Source organism: Notothenia rossii (genome assembly GCF_949606895.1).
Source record: "Notothenia rossii genome assembly, chromosome: 9".
Classification (NCBI taxonomy): domain Eukaryota; kingdom Metazoa; phylum Chordata; class Actinopteri; order Perciformes; family Nototheniidae; genus Notothenia; species Notothenia rossii.
This window is the reverse complement of record NC_136907.1, coordinates 31,968,159-31,987,775: the sequence shown is the minus strand read 5'-3', so window position 1 is coordinate 31,987,775 and position 19,617 is coordinate 31,968,159. Positions and strand designations below refer to the sequence as shown.

Below are 19,617 nucleotides of genomic sequence, written 5' to 3'. Positions count from 1 at the left end.
ATGACCTCACTCTGCTAGGCTCTGAATGATGGTACCCACTGAAGACGCTCATGGTGATGGTCACCTTTATGATCCCAGGCAGCAGCCAATCAGATGTCTTTGAGCATAGATAGAGGGCAGGAGGGGAGGTCAGACACACACACACACACACACACACACACACACACACACACACACACACACACACACACACACACACACACACACACACACACACACACACACACACACACACACACACACACACACACACACACACACACCCAAACAACACAAAGACATTATTATTTGATTTTTTTCCCTTTGCTCTCTTACATCTGTGTCCACATAACTAACACAGGAGCGTGACTGTAGTTAACTTTTAATTGCTGTGGAATACATTTCATTATGTGCTTGGAATAAGGTTGTAGAATATTCAAATGTTGAAATTATGATAACGTTGCCTGCGTGGGGTTAAGTCACATAAGTCAATAAAAGGTGAACTCAGGGCTGTTTAAAGGGACAGTATACTGTGAGTAAATGCTCATCGAATTATATATGATTTGATTTGACCATATAACATAAACACACAAGTTCATGAGATCATCAAGTGTTCAATCATTTTAGTCATTGTACAATGCAATAACACATTAGCATGCAGCTCCAAATCACAAGCTATTATCATCTTCAAATGCTTATCTGGACAAAAAACCTTGATCTCTATAACGTAATATTGAGTATGAAATCTGGTACAGCATTAAAGGAACGTTATTTTTTCAACGGGGGGGGGGGGGGGGGCTGTTAGACGCTCGAGATTTGTTAACGGGGGGGGGGGGGGAGGTGCTCGTGAATTGTTGTTACGGAAAGAGAGGGGTTTTAGGTTGCCATAAGGCTGTTGACGTTCTTATTATAGGCTACATCCATTGGTTGGTTCTTGGGCAAGCACGCAGGCAAACTTGAGGAGCGCACACAGGGTGGAGAGATGGAATAAGGTTGAGCGATGGAGAGGAAGGGAGATAGAGAGATTGAGCGAGGCAGAGAGCGTGTGCAGCGGTCTGCTTAACAGAGCAGTTTGTGAGAGAGCCAGCTTGAGAGTCAATTTCTCTTCAAAATATAATTGATTGCCAGCCTCCCTTATCCCTGGCTGGCTTGCTAGCTCGTTGGTAACGTAACTGATTTCTTCTAATGTGCCTGCATCTGGCGCTGAGTTGCCATATTCCTTTCGTGAACCACTTCCTGATATCCATTGTTGCAGATAAATATAAATGATAATAGCCAAACTAATCTAGCAAGAGTAAACTGACAGGCTGCTGTGCCGCATCTCACTCAAAAACCCACAAGACTCAACCCAGCGAAAAAACCAGCCTCGCGCGCCTTTCATTCACAATTTCATTCGCAATTTCATAGCAAAATAAAAAAATGATATTAAACCAATCTTTCAACATAGCTTAAAACAAGAATAAATATTAGGACAAAGCCCTACAAATAACAACAATACACATAGGCCTAACAATAAAACAATTAATATGTTGTATTCAGCCCTGATTAAAACAGCGGGCCCAAATCCTGTATGGGCGGGCCCAAATCCTGGATGGGCGGGCCCGCCCATGACGCCGGGTCTGACACACACACACCTTTGATTTTGATTGATTGTGTTGCAAGTGACAGGCCTTCATCCACAGAGGGGGGGGGGGGGGGGGGGGATGCATAATGATGCCCTCCACCAGTCCTAATTGGTTTCTCATCAGCCCACCTGATCTCCAGCTGCTCTTTCATTCTCCGTCTCAATTAGCATTCAGAGAAACCAGAGAAAGAGAAAGTCAGAGAGGTGGAAGACCCTCCCAAACTATACAAAATTAACAGTAAGAAAAACGACAGGTTCACAGTTGTGTTGGGATCAAACGAAACATAACTCTGGTTCAATGGATCCACCAGAAGCAATTATATTTGAAAATGCTTGATTAGCTCAAAAGAGACCAATTGTCTTACAGGCTATGAGATGAATTGATTGTTAAAGGGGGAAACGCAGCAGGGGAATCAGGATAAACAGACAGAAGTAAAGTGTTCAATCAAAAAAGGCAAAAAGCAGATGAGTGAGAAGGGTTGTTCTAAGATGTGAAATGCTATAATCACCTTTATGTAAAAAATAAAAACAATTATAAATGTCCCAACACTTTTTAAGGTTGAAATACTTTAATATGCTATTTATGTCACTTTTACTTAAATTGCTGACTCTCATTTCTTTGGCATGGTTGTGTACCTATTTGTCTATTTTGTTAACAACGTGTGTTTTTCTTTATTATTGCATGCCTTTTTGACTTGCTATGCCACTTTTGCTGTACTAGCTTGGACTAATAAAGGTATTCAGATTCTTAAACCTTGGTGCAGGGTGTGGTTTGAGAATCCCTGACTGCCCAATATCACCCTGCTTCCTGTAGTAACTCACAAAAGATTAGGAACCAGCTTAATTTCATGACCTGCATACACATTTTATTCCCTGTTATGGGAAGTACGCCGCTTGAGACTACTTCCACTGGCCCCCTCTACACAGCGAGGGGTGGGGGGGGGGGTGCTCCATGTGTCCGCCTCAGGATAACTCACAGCTAAGGGTTCCTGGGCCAAGATGGGCAGGGTCATGTTCTGGGATCAAAGAGGCAGCCCCCAAGTAGCCCTAAAGGTCAAACATGCCGCCCCCCCCCCCCCACCCCCCCGTTTCGGATGTGGACCACAGAGTGCATTATGGGACAGCGTCACTGAAACCCTTGACTTCCTGGCTACCTCAAGGTTCTTCCTGTGTGATGCAAGTCCTGAAATATGAAGGAACTGCAGTGTATACACACTTCTTATGTAATGCGACTCAAATGTGATGAACTCAGGAGAACCGACAATGTGCCAAGCTGTTTGACAAACATGTCAACACCTGAACATGTTCCCTCACCAGACACAACGCCACACTTTGACCCAAATACAGCCCGGAATATTCAGGATATTAAAATGCAGTGTCTGCTGCGCAGTCCTGTCTGGAGAATAACACTGTTTGATTTGAGGAGGCAGGCTGGCACACCGCCCGAGGCTGTAATAAATAATTAGCAATAATGGGTGCACTCGGCGCGACACTGAGCTTTAGATTTAGGGCAGGGAGGAACATTAGCATCCTCACATGGGAGGGGGACAGGGAGATGGATCGTAGCAGAGCAGGACAACAATGGCTGCATGTCATTGATGCTATTTGCTCATCATGTAGTAATTTAATATTCTAGGCTGCTAGCTCTGCCCTTAGAAAAGAGAGAAAGACTGTCACTGCTCATCAAACACTATGGCACCTTCATTTTCCAGTTCTATGAAATATATAACCGGGTCTGTGGAAATAATGGCACATAAACTGATAACAGCGGGAGCCAGTTTCAGGGAGGTAAAATGGGAAATGTCTAAATTAAGAATGAAACTTGAGATAAGAGTTTCGAGGAGCCTGGAGATTTATTTCATGTGGTGGGTATTGCCGGAGCTGAGAACACATAACTAGGCTAACATGCCAAGAGGAAGAAAAAATAAACAAGGAGTGCAAGTTAAATTTACACGACCTTACGATAAGAACAGACTGAAGGAGGAGAGTCTGGTCTGAGGGTGAAGTGTTCTCTCTGTGAAGTGTGTGAGTGTTTCTGTGTGATGAGGAGAGTGGTCTCTTAAATCCTGAAATATTAAGACATAGGGCTGGTCCTTACTTTTTTAATATGCCATTTATGATTCGTGTTTGAGGAAAAGGTTATAAAAGGTGGTGAGGGTTGGAATAACTTTTTAACAGGGGATGTAAAATGTCTCTTCAGGAAACAGATGATGTGATTGTGGTATTTGCAACTTGACGAAAAGACCTGTCAGACTCCACAGTGTTTTCTGACATCCAACATGAGATGGAAGACAGAGCAGTTATTGTTATAATGAGGTGTAATAACATCTATGGAGAAGCCTGTAGATGTTATCAAGCTCAGCAAACAGCGGGACACTGAAATGTGAAACGCTAGAAGACCCAGAAATCATGTTTCTGGACTTTTCAATTCAGACGACCTATCTTGAGCAAGGCACCGGACTGAGTCCAATGGAGGTGTTTCAGGCAGGGGGGGGGGAGGAGAGAGACTCCCTCTGGAGGGAACACAGGGATGTTAGCCTCTGCAGACCATTCACATGCACTGAAACCTCTACAACACTACAGGAGAGGGAGAACCCCTAAAGCAGAATAAGGCCCCTTTAACAACAACTTACACCGAATCCACTAGCTGAGTGTTATTGCAGGAAGTACTGTTCCATACATACTGGTGTCCTACAAAAATAGGTTTTGTGTTCTTTAGGTTTTTTATGTAGCAATAAAGTTAGAGTCTGGATTCCTATCCGCACCACAGTTGCTACAAACATTGAAAGTGATTGAAGGTTTCACAGAGTTGTTTGATTTTGAAGTTATTGCCTTGGCTGATCCCAGCTTTAGGAGATAATTAAAGTTAGATAGCCTCAAAGTAAACACAGCAGACACATGTTTGGACGGCTCAGCACACACACTGAGCTGCAGTAAGACGGATCACAGTGTGGTTTGTTCCACTGCTGTTGTATTAACGCGCTGTTGTGTGATGTTCAGCAAAGGCAGACAAAGTGCTTACAAGCAAAGCATCTTTCCTCCACCACCACCCCCCCCCCTAAACACACTCAACGTGTGATTTTCACCAACATACTGAGGCCATCACACACAGGGGAACACAAATACACACACACTCCCAGCAGGAGTTCCTCTGGGGACTGGATGTGACAGGCAGCTGTCACAGTCCCACGCTGACACAGACTGCCACACAGACTGCCACACAGACTGCCACACAGACTGCCACACACACACACACTGCCACACACACACACACACACACACACACACACACTGCCACACACACACACACACACACACACACACACACACACACACACACACACACACACACACACACACACACACACACACACACACACACACACACACACACACACACACACACACACACACACACACACACACACACACACACACACACACACACACACACACACACACACACACACACGCTTTTTTTTTAGCTGTACCATAATTCATATATGTTTTTATTTAATTTTGAGGGGGACCTTAGTGCCAATAATGTCTCTCTATCTATCGATCATCAATATCTGGATTAAAGGGCTGGTGCAGCATTAAGAGAAGCAGTACTGTTATCTGCAAAGCACTCACATGACATTCTGAAGTAAGGACATCATGCCTAATGTCAATGTGTTAAGCATTCATTTATCAGATTTTTACCATATTGTTTTTCCCCTTCTGTATCCTTGCTTCTTCATTCCATTCCATGACTCAGTCATGTTCAGGAATTTGATTTGAATAAGCAATTCTAAAGATTGGCTGTGGGAGTGATCGAACAAGCACATTTCTTATTCTGACTAAAGGCAACATGGAACTCATGTGAGATGTAACTTACACACATATAGCTTTATGAGGGATCGGGGCCTTAGGAAAAAGGTGAGACAGAAGAAAAGCAAAAGCTTTTTGTGAATTATTTTCACTGATATTTATTAGGACAATTCCCCTTTCTCTTGGCTGAATAAAGATATTCTATTATTTAGGTATGGTGAATTGAAAGTCCAGTCATTGTGTTTAATGGTACGTCCTGAAATGGCCTTTCCTTGGTTCTAGCAGAGGACAGCATATGGAAAGATACCAACAACTGGGTCAACAAGTATCAAGGACAATCTCTAATTCATTATCAGAGGTAAGAATCCATACTATAACATAAGTTGATGTCATGTAGTGAGGACCATTGTGGGTATTCTCTGGTGAGGCCCTCTGCCACTGTGTGTTCAATCTTAAAACGGTAAAACGTATGAATTATTATTATAGAGATATAAATGTACAGTTAAGAGTTGAAACCCACAGAGAAACACAAAGACAACACTTTGTCTAAACACACACTCTCCTCTTGGTTTATGTACAATACCCTCCCTAAGCTCTTTATTCATCTGACACTTTTCTTCTAAAACACGTTTCTCCTCAAGGAATGCCAATGAAAAGCTTCTACACTTTATATTTAGCGTCAATGATAAACATTTCAACATTTGTGGCTCTGGTATTTCACAAAGGAAGCTTTTGATTCAGAGCTTTTTAGACATCGATTCACTTTCAGAACACAACAACACTGAGTGAGGATTTCATGGCCACACAGCCTGGTGCTACATCCAACGTGTAGAGGCACCATGTGGGATTCATGAGTACATGACTGCAGCATTTTGATACACTTTGAATACATTTTACAATGTGAAGGATATTTAAGGTTTTATGCAGTACTTTTTATTGCATTAAATAGTTAGATGGGATGAAATGGAATACTCACAGGATGCGCCGTCTGAGATGGAGTAATGCAGAAAGGGTTGGAAAAGAAAAGAGGCAGAGGAAGACGAGTGAGTATGAGATGATGGGATCGCTGACAGAATGTAAAGTCTCTCAGTGAGAGTGGACTGCAGGGAAACTGTCTGATATTTAATGAAGTGTTCCCAAAAGAAAGAAGCAGTGGAGCTGCAGGAGGGGTGATGAGCTGAATGTGCACACAGGTGAAGATACGAGCTGGTGGTCTGATTGATCGGGGGGGGGGGGGAGAGGCTGGGTATTTCTATTATCCCTAATCCTGCAGATGCATGCAGGAACCCACAATCAATCTCTGTTTGTCTAGCAGATGCTGCTGGGATCACTCCTTCCTACCAGTAATGTGTGTCTGCTGTGGATACAGTATGTGGGCATACACGTTGACAGAGAGTGGGTACACAGTGGAGGGCTTGCTAAAATAATGAACTCATACAAAATGAGACTCTATAATTCTCTTTCATCATCACAAGTGACAGATTCTCTTCAGAATGCCTCTCTTCATGAACAGACTTTATTCTCATGATATGTGAATGCTTTTTGATCTTAGCTCTCTCAGAGGGAAGAATATTTGAGACAACTTAAAGTCTAATCTTCACTTTCTCTCTCTCACAGTTTCAGCATGTGTCCAGTGGCATACTAAGGTGAGTTATAGCCAGCCACAATGTCTGTCTTCCTGTCTTGTCAAATATGTCTCTGTCTTCCTATGGATAATATGTGTATCTTGGACAATGGGAATGAATAAAGGGAAGACAGTTAAATAAAGCCTGCTGGTAGGTGAGATTCTTTGTGAAACATCATTGCATCACCGTCCATCTGTGAAAATCATGTACATACTCAGTGTTCAAATCTCATGTTCTGCCAGTGCAGAATGGGCCCTAGTGAAGGGTTACTTACTTAGGCTTAACGCCGAGTAAGACTTTTCTTACTTTCTATTATTGAAAAGATACACTTTATGTAATACATTTACCAAGGTAATGGAAATGAAACATAAGGCACTTGTTCGTTTGTATTAAACTCAATGAGAAGAAGAAACGTTTTGCATTTATATTCTGCTAATCCACTCGTACGTATTCTGTAAGGTATTTATCTGAACATTGCACATATTTCAAAAATGTCAAAAATGTGGATCAATAAAATACTATCTTATCTTATCTTAACAATATGTATTCATCTCTATATATCTTAACAGTTTCACCCAATTCCAATATTCTGTATATTGTATTCCTATTATCATTGTGTGAACTCTTGCCTGTCCTTTACTTTGTTTCAATCTTATTTCTGTTGCTACTGTACAGTGGTGTACCGTGAATATCACAACTGGACCTTCTGTAGAGACACATAACCCCCCCCCCAACCCCCCCGCCCATCTTATCTTATCTTATTTTAACTTATCTTAGCTGCATCATACTGTGCTGCCCCTGTCAGTCCCTGTGGCTGGAATATCAGATGCTTCATCAACAAAGTGAATTGAAGATTTGAGGGATGAATACACCACCACTTGTCTCACCGTGCACTTGCAGGCTGCCGGACGCCTCGGCCTTGCCCACGCTGTTCTCAGACACGCAGGTGTACGTGCCCTCGTCCTCGCCTCGCACCTGGGTCAGATGCAGACTGTTGTCGCTGCGGATCTGAAACCTGGAAAGAAAACACTTTTCTGAAAACAACATTTTTGGTCCACCGAGAGAAAAGTTGATGCATTGCAGGAAAAATAAGATTGTGTTTTTTAAATCTCACAGTATAGCTTTAGGCAGATCTAACTCCAGCTGACAACAACATTATACCCTGTTTCCCCTGAGGGATCATTAGAGTTTAATACAGTATGATTCACACTACAGACACTGTGTCACCTTGCAGTAGTCTTGTGACATTACTTTCATTATTAGTGACGGCAGGTTCCACAGCTGCCTAAATATGTTGCTTAGAATTTGGTTGATTGTGTCTGTACTTGTTCAGTGTAAATATAAAACACTATCATTTTTGCTCCATGAAAGCTGGGATTTGTTTCAATGTCCTGTCCATTACACCTCCAATAACGGGAAAAAACATCTTCAATTGTTTTTGTTATTTTGTTTACAAGACCAAAAAATGCATACACTCTCTGAAAGTCATATTATAAATCAATTGTTTAACTTTTCTCTGCTTAGCACAGCACATGAAGACTGATTCCATCATCAGAAGCTGTTATATCATCAGTGAAATGATTCATAAACTACGACCCGCATGTTGTGTTGGTGTAGTGATGCCCGTGTGGTTCTGATAGTGTTTTCCGCGTACCTGCCCCGGGGCAACTCCCCCTCCTCTCTCCGCCAGCGGACAGTGGGAGTGGGGTCTCCGTGCACCTCGCAGAAGAAGTCCACCGTGTCCTCCGCCAACACCACCTGGTTCACCGGCTGCTTAGTGAATACTGGCCTCTCTGAAATGAGACAGAGGATGGAGGAGTGATGAAACATTGTGGCACTGCACTCTAATGTGACTGACCCTCCAGGGTAATGAGATTGTCACAGCAGCGTGATACTGTATGATGAACACAAAACACAAAGTGACCACAGGGATTTACATGGAGGAAAGTAAAACTTTGAGCAGCACAACAAAACACACTGAAAAAACTGTACGGTTGACTTTAAGTAAATATATTATGTAAACACATTTTATATAACTGTATTAGGTTAGTGGAAAGCAATAATATTAAGTTGAACCTAATATTTGTATTTACACTTGATACTATTGCTTTCAACTAACCTAATTCAGTTATGTGAAATCTGTTGACAACATACATTTAATTGCATCTTTTTCAGTGCATGTTAACATGATGAAAGAAGAAGGAGGATTTGCATCACAGTTAAAGGTCTGATGCCGGTCCAGAACAAGATTTAGTTACACACATGGGACAATCAATCCGCCAGAGACCAGTGAGACTAACGTGCATGTCAGCTCTTATCATGATCATAATCAGTTATAAACTGGCATAGCCTCCAGAAAGGAGTTCAGATGAACACTGGCTATAGTCATGCACATTTCACAGATGGCAGTAATATTAAATATAAGGGCAGCGTCAGGTCATACATTTTCAGGAACCATACGCTGAGAAATGAAGTTTAACACACTGGGTTTACATGTACTGCTGTGTGTAAGGAGCAGCATCTGGGTGGGGGTGCGGCGGAGGGGGTTTGGTGAGACCGAAAAGAAAATATCAATCTTTTATCTGTTTCCTCAGATCAATACACACTTTGAAAACGATTATTTTCCTGGAGCAAAGCAGGGAATAAGAGGGAAGGAAAGATCAGAGAGGTCAAAGGTCAGTGGGGGGGAAATATCCATCTGCTGCGCCAACATCAGCTGAGGAGTGAAGCCCCTCAGGAGACAGGAAACTGTGAGGCAAATGTGAGGCTTTCTATGAGAACCACTACACATTTCTCATCAGAGTAACATTAAACGTCCTTCATTCATTTCAAGGTCCAATACTTGACATACAATTACGATACAATTACTCTACTTTAGACTAATTACACGGTTATTTAAATACATGTTATAACTTTACTGTATAATCTCAACTGTAAAAATATGGCAGATCTTTGCATATTAAATGAGGTTCCTTGTATTTAAAAATAACCATCCTTTTTACCGCCCACATTTCAGAATTTGTAATGCAATAACAAATAAGATTAGCATAATTTCTATTTGTTTAGTTTCCCATGCAGCATTTACAAGTGGACCATTATGAATGAGATGCAGGAAACAAGACTTACCGAACACCACCAGCTCAGCAGGGTCACTGTCTTTCTCCCCCACCATGTTGGTTCCAACACACACATACATGCCAGCGTCACTTTTCCTGGTGTTGGAAATCATCAACTTTCCTCCTCGCATCTAAAAATGAGGAGCATAGGTAGGGATAGCGAGGATGGAGGTACAGAGAGAAGAAGGAGGAAGACCACAAGGGGGGGGGGGGGGGGGGGGGAGATGGTGGTGGAGGTGGGGGATGAAGGAAGACAAATGGAAAGAGGTTGGAAGCAGATATTAAAGAATGTCAGTGACAGATGTCTCTTCGGCTAGTTATTTTGAAAATGGGTCGAGCTCCAACAATGAACATAGCTTCAGTCAGTGATACTAACATGCAATGATTGATTCATTTAGTGCACACACACATGCACGCTGCCACAGAGCACTGGAATGTATTCTGAAGGGTACATGGCTGGTTATTTCTAAATCAAATTTTCAAAAAGGATGGTAATGAATTGACTCTTCATCCTCATTTATGTTTTACAAGAAAACGTTTCAAAATCAATTCAATTATTATTTTTTAATAACAGCGGAATAAAACAGCAGCAAGTAACTTAAAGGTCCCCTATTATACAGTTTTTCATCAATATATTATAGGCCTCAGATATATACAAAACATGTCTCTGAAGTGTTTGTCTGAAACACCAAACAGATCATCCCATAATCCCTTCTGTTTCAGCCCTGTTTCCAAAGTGCTGATTCTCTGTCTGTTACTTTAGATGAAAATAAGGAGCCCCTCCCCACACCCCTCTGAGAGGCATTTGGTTACAAAGAACTCAATGGTGCTCTAGGAGGAGATGCAGGTGATAAGGGGGGGGGGGGGGGGGGGCTGATTGGCTAATGGTTACACAAGCCAAAAAATCGTTATGACATCATAAAGTGGCCAAAATCTGACCAACTCATTTTCAGAAAGGTTTTTATATAAATGGATCAAAAAGAGAGAGAATCTTTGTTCCTGAAACTTTCAGAGTCTCTTTCCACAGAGGGGACACATGTTGATGTAGAAGAGACATGAAGAAGAGGGGACACATGTTGATGTAGAAGAGACATGAAGAAGAGGGGACACATGTTGATGTAGAAGAGACATGAAGAAGAGGGGACACATGTTGATGTAGAAGAGACATGAAGAAGACGGGACACATGTTTATGTAGAAGAGACATGGACAAGTGGATTTTGCATAATAGGTGACCTTTAATGATGCATTTGGGCTAAGCAAAAATGAATAAATCAATACATACAGTGATCCTCTCATCTCTGTCGTTGACCCGGATGTTGTTTCTCTTCCAGGAGATGGTGGGCTCTGGGTGGCCTCGGGGGGGGATACACTCCATAACAGCCGGCTCACCTGCTGCAACCACCACATCACTGGGCGTCTGACGGAAGTCATCTCTCAGGACTGGGGAAACCAGAAGGGAAAATACATTGTTAAAATATGAATAAATCTCTCTGTTGATAATGCAGTCTTTAATCTGACTTTGCATATATGTATCCTGTATTTTTTATATACTAAAATCTAGCCTTCCAAAATCATGAAGGCCAAGCAGGGGCAGATTATAAATGATGATAATTCCTCTGTGTGACACAGAGCTGATTTACACAAAGCAGGACAGGACAGTGCTATTGATAGTGCATGATGCGAATTTAACATCATGTCCCTATAGGCAGCAAAGCACATCAATAAAGAAGGCTCCTGTAGCTGACATACACACAAAGAAGATTACATTATTCAATCTGACCTCCTCAACCCCCCCCCCCACACACACACACACACACACACACACACACACACACACACACACACACACACACACACACACACACACACACACACACACACACACACACACACACACACACACACACACACACACACACACACACACACACACACACACACACACACACACACACACACACACACACACACACACACACACACACACACACACACACACACACACACACACACACACACGTCTTGAATGAAACACAGAAAGCCATAAGTAAGCTACTTGTACTCACGAGGCCTATTATGTGCAGAATCCCTCTCGCTTTCAGGTGGTTTTGATTGAGTGTCCACAAGTGGACGTTTAAGGACTAAAAAACTATCAATTTTTCACATTGCTGTTAGCAAATAATTTGGCGCTCTAGCTAACAGGAAGTCACTGAAGTGTCACAAAGTAATTTAGCCTATGGGTAGGTCAAAAATCGAATGGGTGCTGTCCATTGGCCTAATCATATGTGTTGGCTTTATGTGTTTGTTTCACATTTGCATTGATGTAATCAATACTTTTTCTAATTGAATTTAATAAAAATAATAATAATAATTTTAAAAAAAAAACGAAAAAAAAACCCCACATATTTCTTGGGGGTGCTTAGGGGGTGCTTTGGCAATCCTGGGGGGTGTTTCAGCACCCCCTAGCTCCCCCCTGGCGCCGCCCCTGTGTGCAACGAGTGTGACTAGTGCACATTTGGGATCCACTAGTACTACTAGTGAACATTTTAAGCCTCACTAGTTCACTAGTGGAATTTAAATGTATCTCACTAGTTAACTAGTCAAGGGCAAAGGGTTCACTAGTTAAAGTGTAGACATTTTGAGCCCCACTAGTTAACTAGTGAACCTTTTGCCTTTAGGTAACTAGTGAGCGATTCTGGGTGCTACTAGTTAACTAGTGAACCTTTTGCCTTTACTGGTTAACATCAAAAAGCTTACAAGTTGGGACTTTGGTGCTACTAGTACTGCTCCTGGCGTCACTAGTAAGGCTTATGTGCTAACTAGTCGGACAAAAGTGCCACTAGTTGCTGAAAAAGAGTGACTAGTGTAATGTTTTATTTAACTAGTTAAGCAGAGTGCCAAACTAGTTTGACCATATATCTAACAAGTGAAATCAAAGAGTCAACTAGTGTAGGCAGCTGCCGTCTGATATCAAGGATATGGAATACATACTCAAATGGCTTGCCATAGATATCTCAGTACCAATATCAATAAGTAATATCAATGTAAAGACTTCCGCTCACGCCTCACTTTGCAGAAATCTGCAGCGCTGGTGAGACTGTGAGAGAGATCACAGAGAATTCAGTTACTCCACCTAAAAGAGTGCAAGTCATGTCAGAAAGCGGTGTCCTAGTTTACCCTCACAATTGCACTTCACAGACTTTTCAGGACAACTACTGAAATAGATGTTCTGTGTGTGAGAGGAAAGTGCTTCTTCTCGATGTGACTGTTTTAAAACTCTTTCCAAACCCTTCCAACAGGAGAAAGGCTAATACTCACACTCAAATTGGATTTTATCCCCACATATTTGAATAGTGATCATTTTGCAATGTGTCTTAAAGTAGTATGTTCAAGTGTTCTGGTTACATTTGTCTTCAAAGCTCATATTGACCAAGTCACATGATTTGATATTCACGTAAAGCTGCAACTTATTAAATCTCATGGAATGTGTACAGCACACATGTGCATGTATATTTCATTTATGCACATATGTATGCACAGCGGGTAGAAACCATCGTATGCATGCATGTTTGAACATCTGTGTGGAAAAACACTGATGTTGCTGTAATGTCACATTGTCCTCTGATTAATGCCACAGCTCCTCTAATGACAGCACAGGACATTATCATTACCATCCATATATCTATGTGTCCATACGACCTTACACTCACACATTTCTTTATCTGTAAAACAAGGTTTCGGTGGGAAATGTGTTGTATCTCAATGTCAGGCTTTAAGCTGCATTTCCTCTTCTTGTTGAGATAATGAAGCTTCCTCTTTGAATTAGGGTGATTGTGGGTGTGTAAATGAGAAAATAAATCAGCCTGTTTGTTTCTAATCAAGGTCATATCAATGTTTAAGGAAGCATATTTCTAATTTCATCATTAGCTAACGGACTCTGTGCTTCTCTTTGCCCTGAGAGGGATCAGTCAGAGCTCCTTTCTTATGGCCAATTACTTAGCCACAGCACATGGGCCTCTCCAAATCCCATTGGCCCTTCCAATCCTGGAATGATATTCCAGATCACACCCCTGACCTTATCTACCTGCTGCTGACATTTCCCCCCCACCCCCCATGACTATTCAAAGGAGATTACAAAAGCTGGCTAAATTGATCAGTAACCTGTTCTATCACGCATAGTGGGGAGGGACATATGGGAGAGTGATGCACCCCAGGTCTGAATTACCATGGCGAGGGTTAAAGGCCCGCCGCCGTGACCTGTCACACACCGTTCTGAGACAGGGGCTCCAGGGGCTGCGATCTTTCCCATCATGCCCTGTGCACTCTACAGATCTGAGTGAGAAGAGGATGTCTAGAAGTTTATTAGGCACTGGCAATTACCCAGGAGGCCCTTTGGGGCCCATATTAAGTGGGTGCACTTTGACCCTTCCTTTAAACCCCTTCAACAAAGCCTCAGTAATCCCCAGCACTGGGCCTGCTTTAATAAGAGCACAGACACACAGTGACACAGACCGGGAAAGAGATAAGACCACAAGTGCATATATTTGAAATGGAGACCTCTGTTTGGAATCAAAACCCTGAAAATGTTTTTCTAAGATACATATGCACAACCAGAGAGAGAGACAATATATACCGTAAGACAATATCTGTCTCAGGACGGGATGTTGTTTTTATTTCCATTTCCAAGAAATTTCTCATGTTCCAGCATTTTCTTTGCGGTATACGATATAAAAAATAATATGATATTATAATTTGAATATTATATTATAATTTGTGCTTTGTTAAAATAAACTATAGAAATATCTTGGGCTGTGGCAAATGTTAGCAGGCACTTTCCCAATACACTAAACAATACATAATGAAAACAATTGTTGCTGTTTCTTAATAACATTTCTTGAAAACTCACTATTCCACAAAACATACTGTATAGTTTAATGGTATGACATAAAGTAATGTATCTCATGAGATCTTAATCACCTGCTCCTAAACACAAGCACACAAGTGTCAACAATAAGATATAACCAACAACAATCTGTGAGGGGTTTAAGTTCATCGTCTGGGACAGACTGCTGTCATCTTTACACAACGACAAACACATTAGTCACATCAAAACAAACGACACCCAGATGCATGGAGAATTTATCAGATTATTATGTAGGCTGCGTTGATGGATGTGCAAAATGCAAATTACACTGAGTCATTACAAAAATTAAAAACTACCGTGGAGATAATCTAATCTGTGCCAAACACAGTGCGTCATTGTATAGCAGCAACATTTATCTTTGACCGCTAAACTGGTGTGATTTACAACATGTGAAAATAATCACGACCCTGCCATATATCAGGGCTTCATTTGAGCATTTAATTGGACATAAAAACAACTTTGGGGCGAGCTCAGGCTCACTTTTAATTAAATGGCTTTATCACTGTTGTTAATGTTCCAGGAATAGCGTTTGTCTGGTGCGTGTGCGTGTGTGCGTGCGTGCGTGTGTGTGAGACAGCACCCCCATGGATATATTCCCTTGGCAGGCAGAGCTTGTGAGTGATGGTGGGGGGGGGAGTCAAGAGAAGCTTCCTGGAGGTCAGGCTCTGTTGTGGGGTATCGAGCTGCCCACCCCCCTCCCCCATCCATCAGCCTGCACCTCGTCCTGACACCAAGCAATCTGCTGTGGTGTGAACACACGCACAAACACTCCAACGTTTTTGTCTAAAAAGCGTCTAGTCCTGTGAAAAAGAAAGGAATGATGATCATTCCTTTCTTTTTCACAGGACTAGACGCATGCATCTTCTCTGTTCTCCCTGTAGGTGTAGCCTGGTCCCCCAGCCCAACAGGAGCCCCCATCAGAAGCCCCGTTCTATCAGCCACTCATTACCCAGTGAACCCCATATCAACCATTGTACCATGATGAAATGCCCTGCCCAGGATATTGTGAGTGTGTTGTGGTGTTGGGGGGGGGTCTGGAAAAGGATGGAGGGGTTGCAGGGGTCTCACAGTTGGAGACAGCAGCCCCCGCCCACCGATGCAAACATAGACACATGCAGGGAAAACATATTATATCAACAGCTTTCCCATAATTGTATTAGGTTAGTTGAAAGCAATTGTATTACTTTTAAATAATACATGTTTGGTTCAACCTAATATTATTGCTTTCAACTAACCTAATACAGTTATCTGAAATGTGTTGACATAATACATTAATTAAACACACACACACACACACACACACACACACACACACACACACACACACACACACACACACACACACACACACACACACACACACACACACACACACACACACACACACACACACACACACACACACACACACACACACACACACACACACACACACACACACACACACACACACACACAATATAGAGTATATAGAGTATATAGATTTTACTAATCCGGCCCACTTAACATCAAATTTGGCTGAACTAACATGAGATTGACACCCCTGATGTAGAAGATGTTCTTCTTTATGTTATTACAGTAGAGATCAGAAGTTTAAATTGAGAACAAAGAGAACAAATGTTTTTACAAATGTATCCCGACTAGAAGTTGTCAGAAACTCTCCGAACTACAAATGAACATCACATGAAGGCCTGGTTAACCTCAGGACAACTTATAATTGAACACAGATAACAACAAAATGAAACCCACATATCACGCTGAAATGAAACCCACATATCACGCTGAAATGAAACCCACATATCACGCTGATGTATTATAGGCAGATTATAATCGTGTTATTTGCATAGATAAAGCTCTCCTTACAGCACTATCGGCAGGCATTCCACAAACAATTACATTCAGTTTAATATTCCTGTCATGTTCTGATACTGTTTATGATGCTTTGTGTGTTATCTCCATAGCTACGTTATGTAAAATACAGGCGTAAATTGAATTAAGTGATAAAAATGAGAAAGCACAATCTCCAGCCCGGCCTGCAGTGCTGCTGGGAAAAAATAGATGAGGTTATCAGTCAAGGTGCCACGTTTCATGGCTTTTTAAGCGCTCATAAATGGCCTGGCCTGGCATTTCCACAGTGTCATGTCACACCAAGACGTGTTGAAAGAGGGTGGGGTAGGGGAGGGGTGGGTAAGTTAGGGGGTTAGTACTTGGCACTGGTGTAGCCTGAAGCAGCCAATATGACCGTGAGGCAGCCGTGGGAGGCAATCATTATCAACCACACACGGTGTGTGTGTGTGGCCCATAATATGCTGAAGGACTGAGGTTGAGGATGATCAGGCCAACATGAGGGCACCCTGTTAGCACGGATCATGTGACCAAAAGATTATATTTAAGCTGTCTCATGCTTTACCTTGGACTGCATGCTTCATAGTACATGTGGTAAATATTCTGTAAATCCTATAAAAATAACTGTGTGCTAGGAGGTCTCACAGGAATGCCACAGTGCTCCTTTCAACCCAAGGAAGGAAACTGGGAATACTTATTTACCTGTTATTCCGTGGTAAGGGATGTAAATGAATTGAACTAGTTTCTAAATTGAATCTGTTCATGCACTAGCTACAAAAGCGTGTAAATGTTTTAGCTTCTCCAAAAACTCATTAAAACCGAATGAAGGTAAAATATTAAAATATAACTTGAGGCATGATTAGGGATCAATGAGGAGTTCATGGCTTATAGAGAGCTTTTAAAGGCCTTGGCTAACCCACCATCTATTTTACTTGATCTTTATCCCTCTCTTTTTCCTTCCCCTGTTACACATGGACGCACACTGAAACACACATGCACACACTCAAACAGGCCTGAGGCATGCTAAGAAGATTTGATTGTAATAGCCATTTTTCAGGTCAAGGGGGAGGCGGTATTAAAGTACTACTCGCAGGCTAAATCTTTTCACATTGATGCCCTTACCCAACCCTCCCATTAACCTGGTTCCACAGAAAATAGCTCAACTATGTGCCAAGCCGAGATATAACCAGCATAACACACACACACAGTTTTTGGATCAGTGTGAATCCTGTGCAGAGAAATGAATTTCAGGGTTTTATGGATTTGGAAACGGCAAAAGGATTTGGGGGTGCTGGTGAAGGAAAGAGTTATAGTAGGAGAGTGGTGGGTGGCTGTGATGAGAGATAATACATACCGTCAACCCCCCCCCCCCCCCCCCACACACACACCCACACCCACACCCACACCCACACCACACACACACACACACACACACACACACACACACACACACACACACACACACACACACACACACACACACACACACACACACACACACACACCCCTATTTGCATACAAATCCTCCCTCTCTGCTGGCATGGGGACTGTTCAGCAGTGTGTGTCCCAGCAGCAGGTCTCCTCCCGACTCTGAGCTGGTGCTGTGCTCACCCACCCAGCAACCGTGAGTTAATCCATCGCAAACCTCTCCTGGCATGCCATGTCGGCCCTTTGAGTGTGTGAGAGTGTGTGTGTGTCCCAGTGCTTTTTCTGCCAATTTTTCATCTATGTGTTCCATCTCTGCAACTCCTGATGGGATACACATGACTCCCCCGACCCCTGCAACTTGCAGACTAAACTCAGCTGAGTATGGACTCTGTAATTTTCTGGGAATTAAAGTAACTGTGCAACGGCTCCCCGGCTCTTGAGTTTTCCTCCAAGTGAAGCAGATAGGGAAGTCTGCTGGTAAGAGACGGAGACATCCTTTAACTATGAGAGGCCGTCTAGCTCACAACTCATGCTTGGTCTTACAAACAATATCAGAATCCCACATGTACAGTGGGGCAAAAAAGTATTTAGTCAGCCACCAATTGTGCAAGTTCTCCCACTTAAAAAGATGAGAGAGGCCTGTAATTTTCATCCTAGGTATACCTCAACTATGAGAGATAAAAAATCCAGAAAATCACATTGTCTGAGCTTTCAAAGGACACCAGAAACAAAATTGTAGACCTGCACCAGGCTGGGAAGACTGAATCTGCAATAGGTAAGCAGCTTGGTGTGAAGAAATCAACAGTGGGAGCAATTATTAGAAAATGGAAGACATACAAGACCACTGATAATCTCCCTCGATCTGGGGCTCCACGCGAGATCTCACCCCGTGGGGTCAAAATGATCACAAGAACGGTGAGCAAAAATCCCAGAACCACACGGGGGGACCTAGTCAATGACCTGCAGAGAGCTGGGACCAAAGTATCAAAGGCTACCATCAGTAACACACTACGCCGCCAGGGAATCCTGCAGTGCCAGACGTGTCCCCCTGCTTAAGCCAGTACATGTCCAGGCCCATCTGAAGTTTGCTAGAGAGCATTTAGATGATCCAGAAGAGGATTGGTAGAATGTCATATGGTCAGATGAAACCAAAATAGAACTTTTTGGTAAAAACTCAACTAGACGTGTTTGGAGGAGAAAGAATGCTGAGTTGCATCCAAAGAACACCATACCTACTGTGAAACATGGGGGTGGAAATATCATGC

The 19,617-nt window shown here is 42.5% G+C and overlaps 1 protein-coding gene across 5 annotated transcripts in view; it reads right to left on the bottom strand.

The window, feature by feature from the left end:
- robo3 (roundabout, axon guidance receptor, homolog 3) overlaps window positions 1–19,617 on the bottom strand; it is a 121,176-nt gene that overhangs the window by 48,524 nt on the left and 53,035 nt on the right. For 3 of the 5 annotated variants that reach the window (XM_079651636.1, XM_079651637.1, XM_079651639.1), the window contains exons 3-7: window positions 11,438–11,595; window positions 10,165–10,285; window positions 8,693–8,831; window positions 7,926–8,053; window positions 6,390–6,401 (exon numbers count right to left, since the gene is read on the bottom strand). In XM_079651636.1, the coding sequence (XP_079507762.1) occupies window positions 6,390–6,401; window positions 7,926–8,053; window positions 8,693–8,831; window positions 10,165–10,285; window positions 11,438–11,595 (558 nt within the window). The remainder of the gene's footprint in view (window positions 1–6,389; window positions 6,402–7,925; window positions 8,054–8,692; window positions 8,832–10,164; window positions 10,286–11,437; window positions 11,596–19,617) is intronic. The other 2 variants (XM_079651638.1, XM_079651640.1) reach the window with 1 other exon arrangement.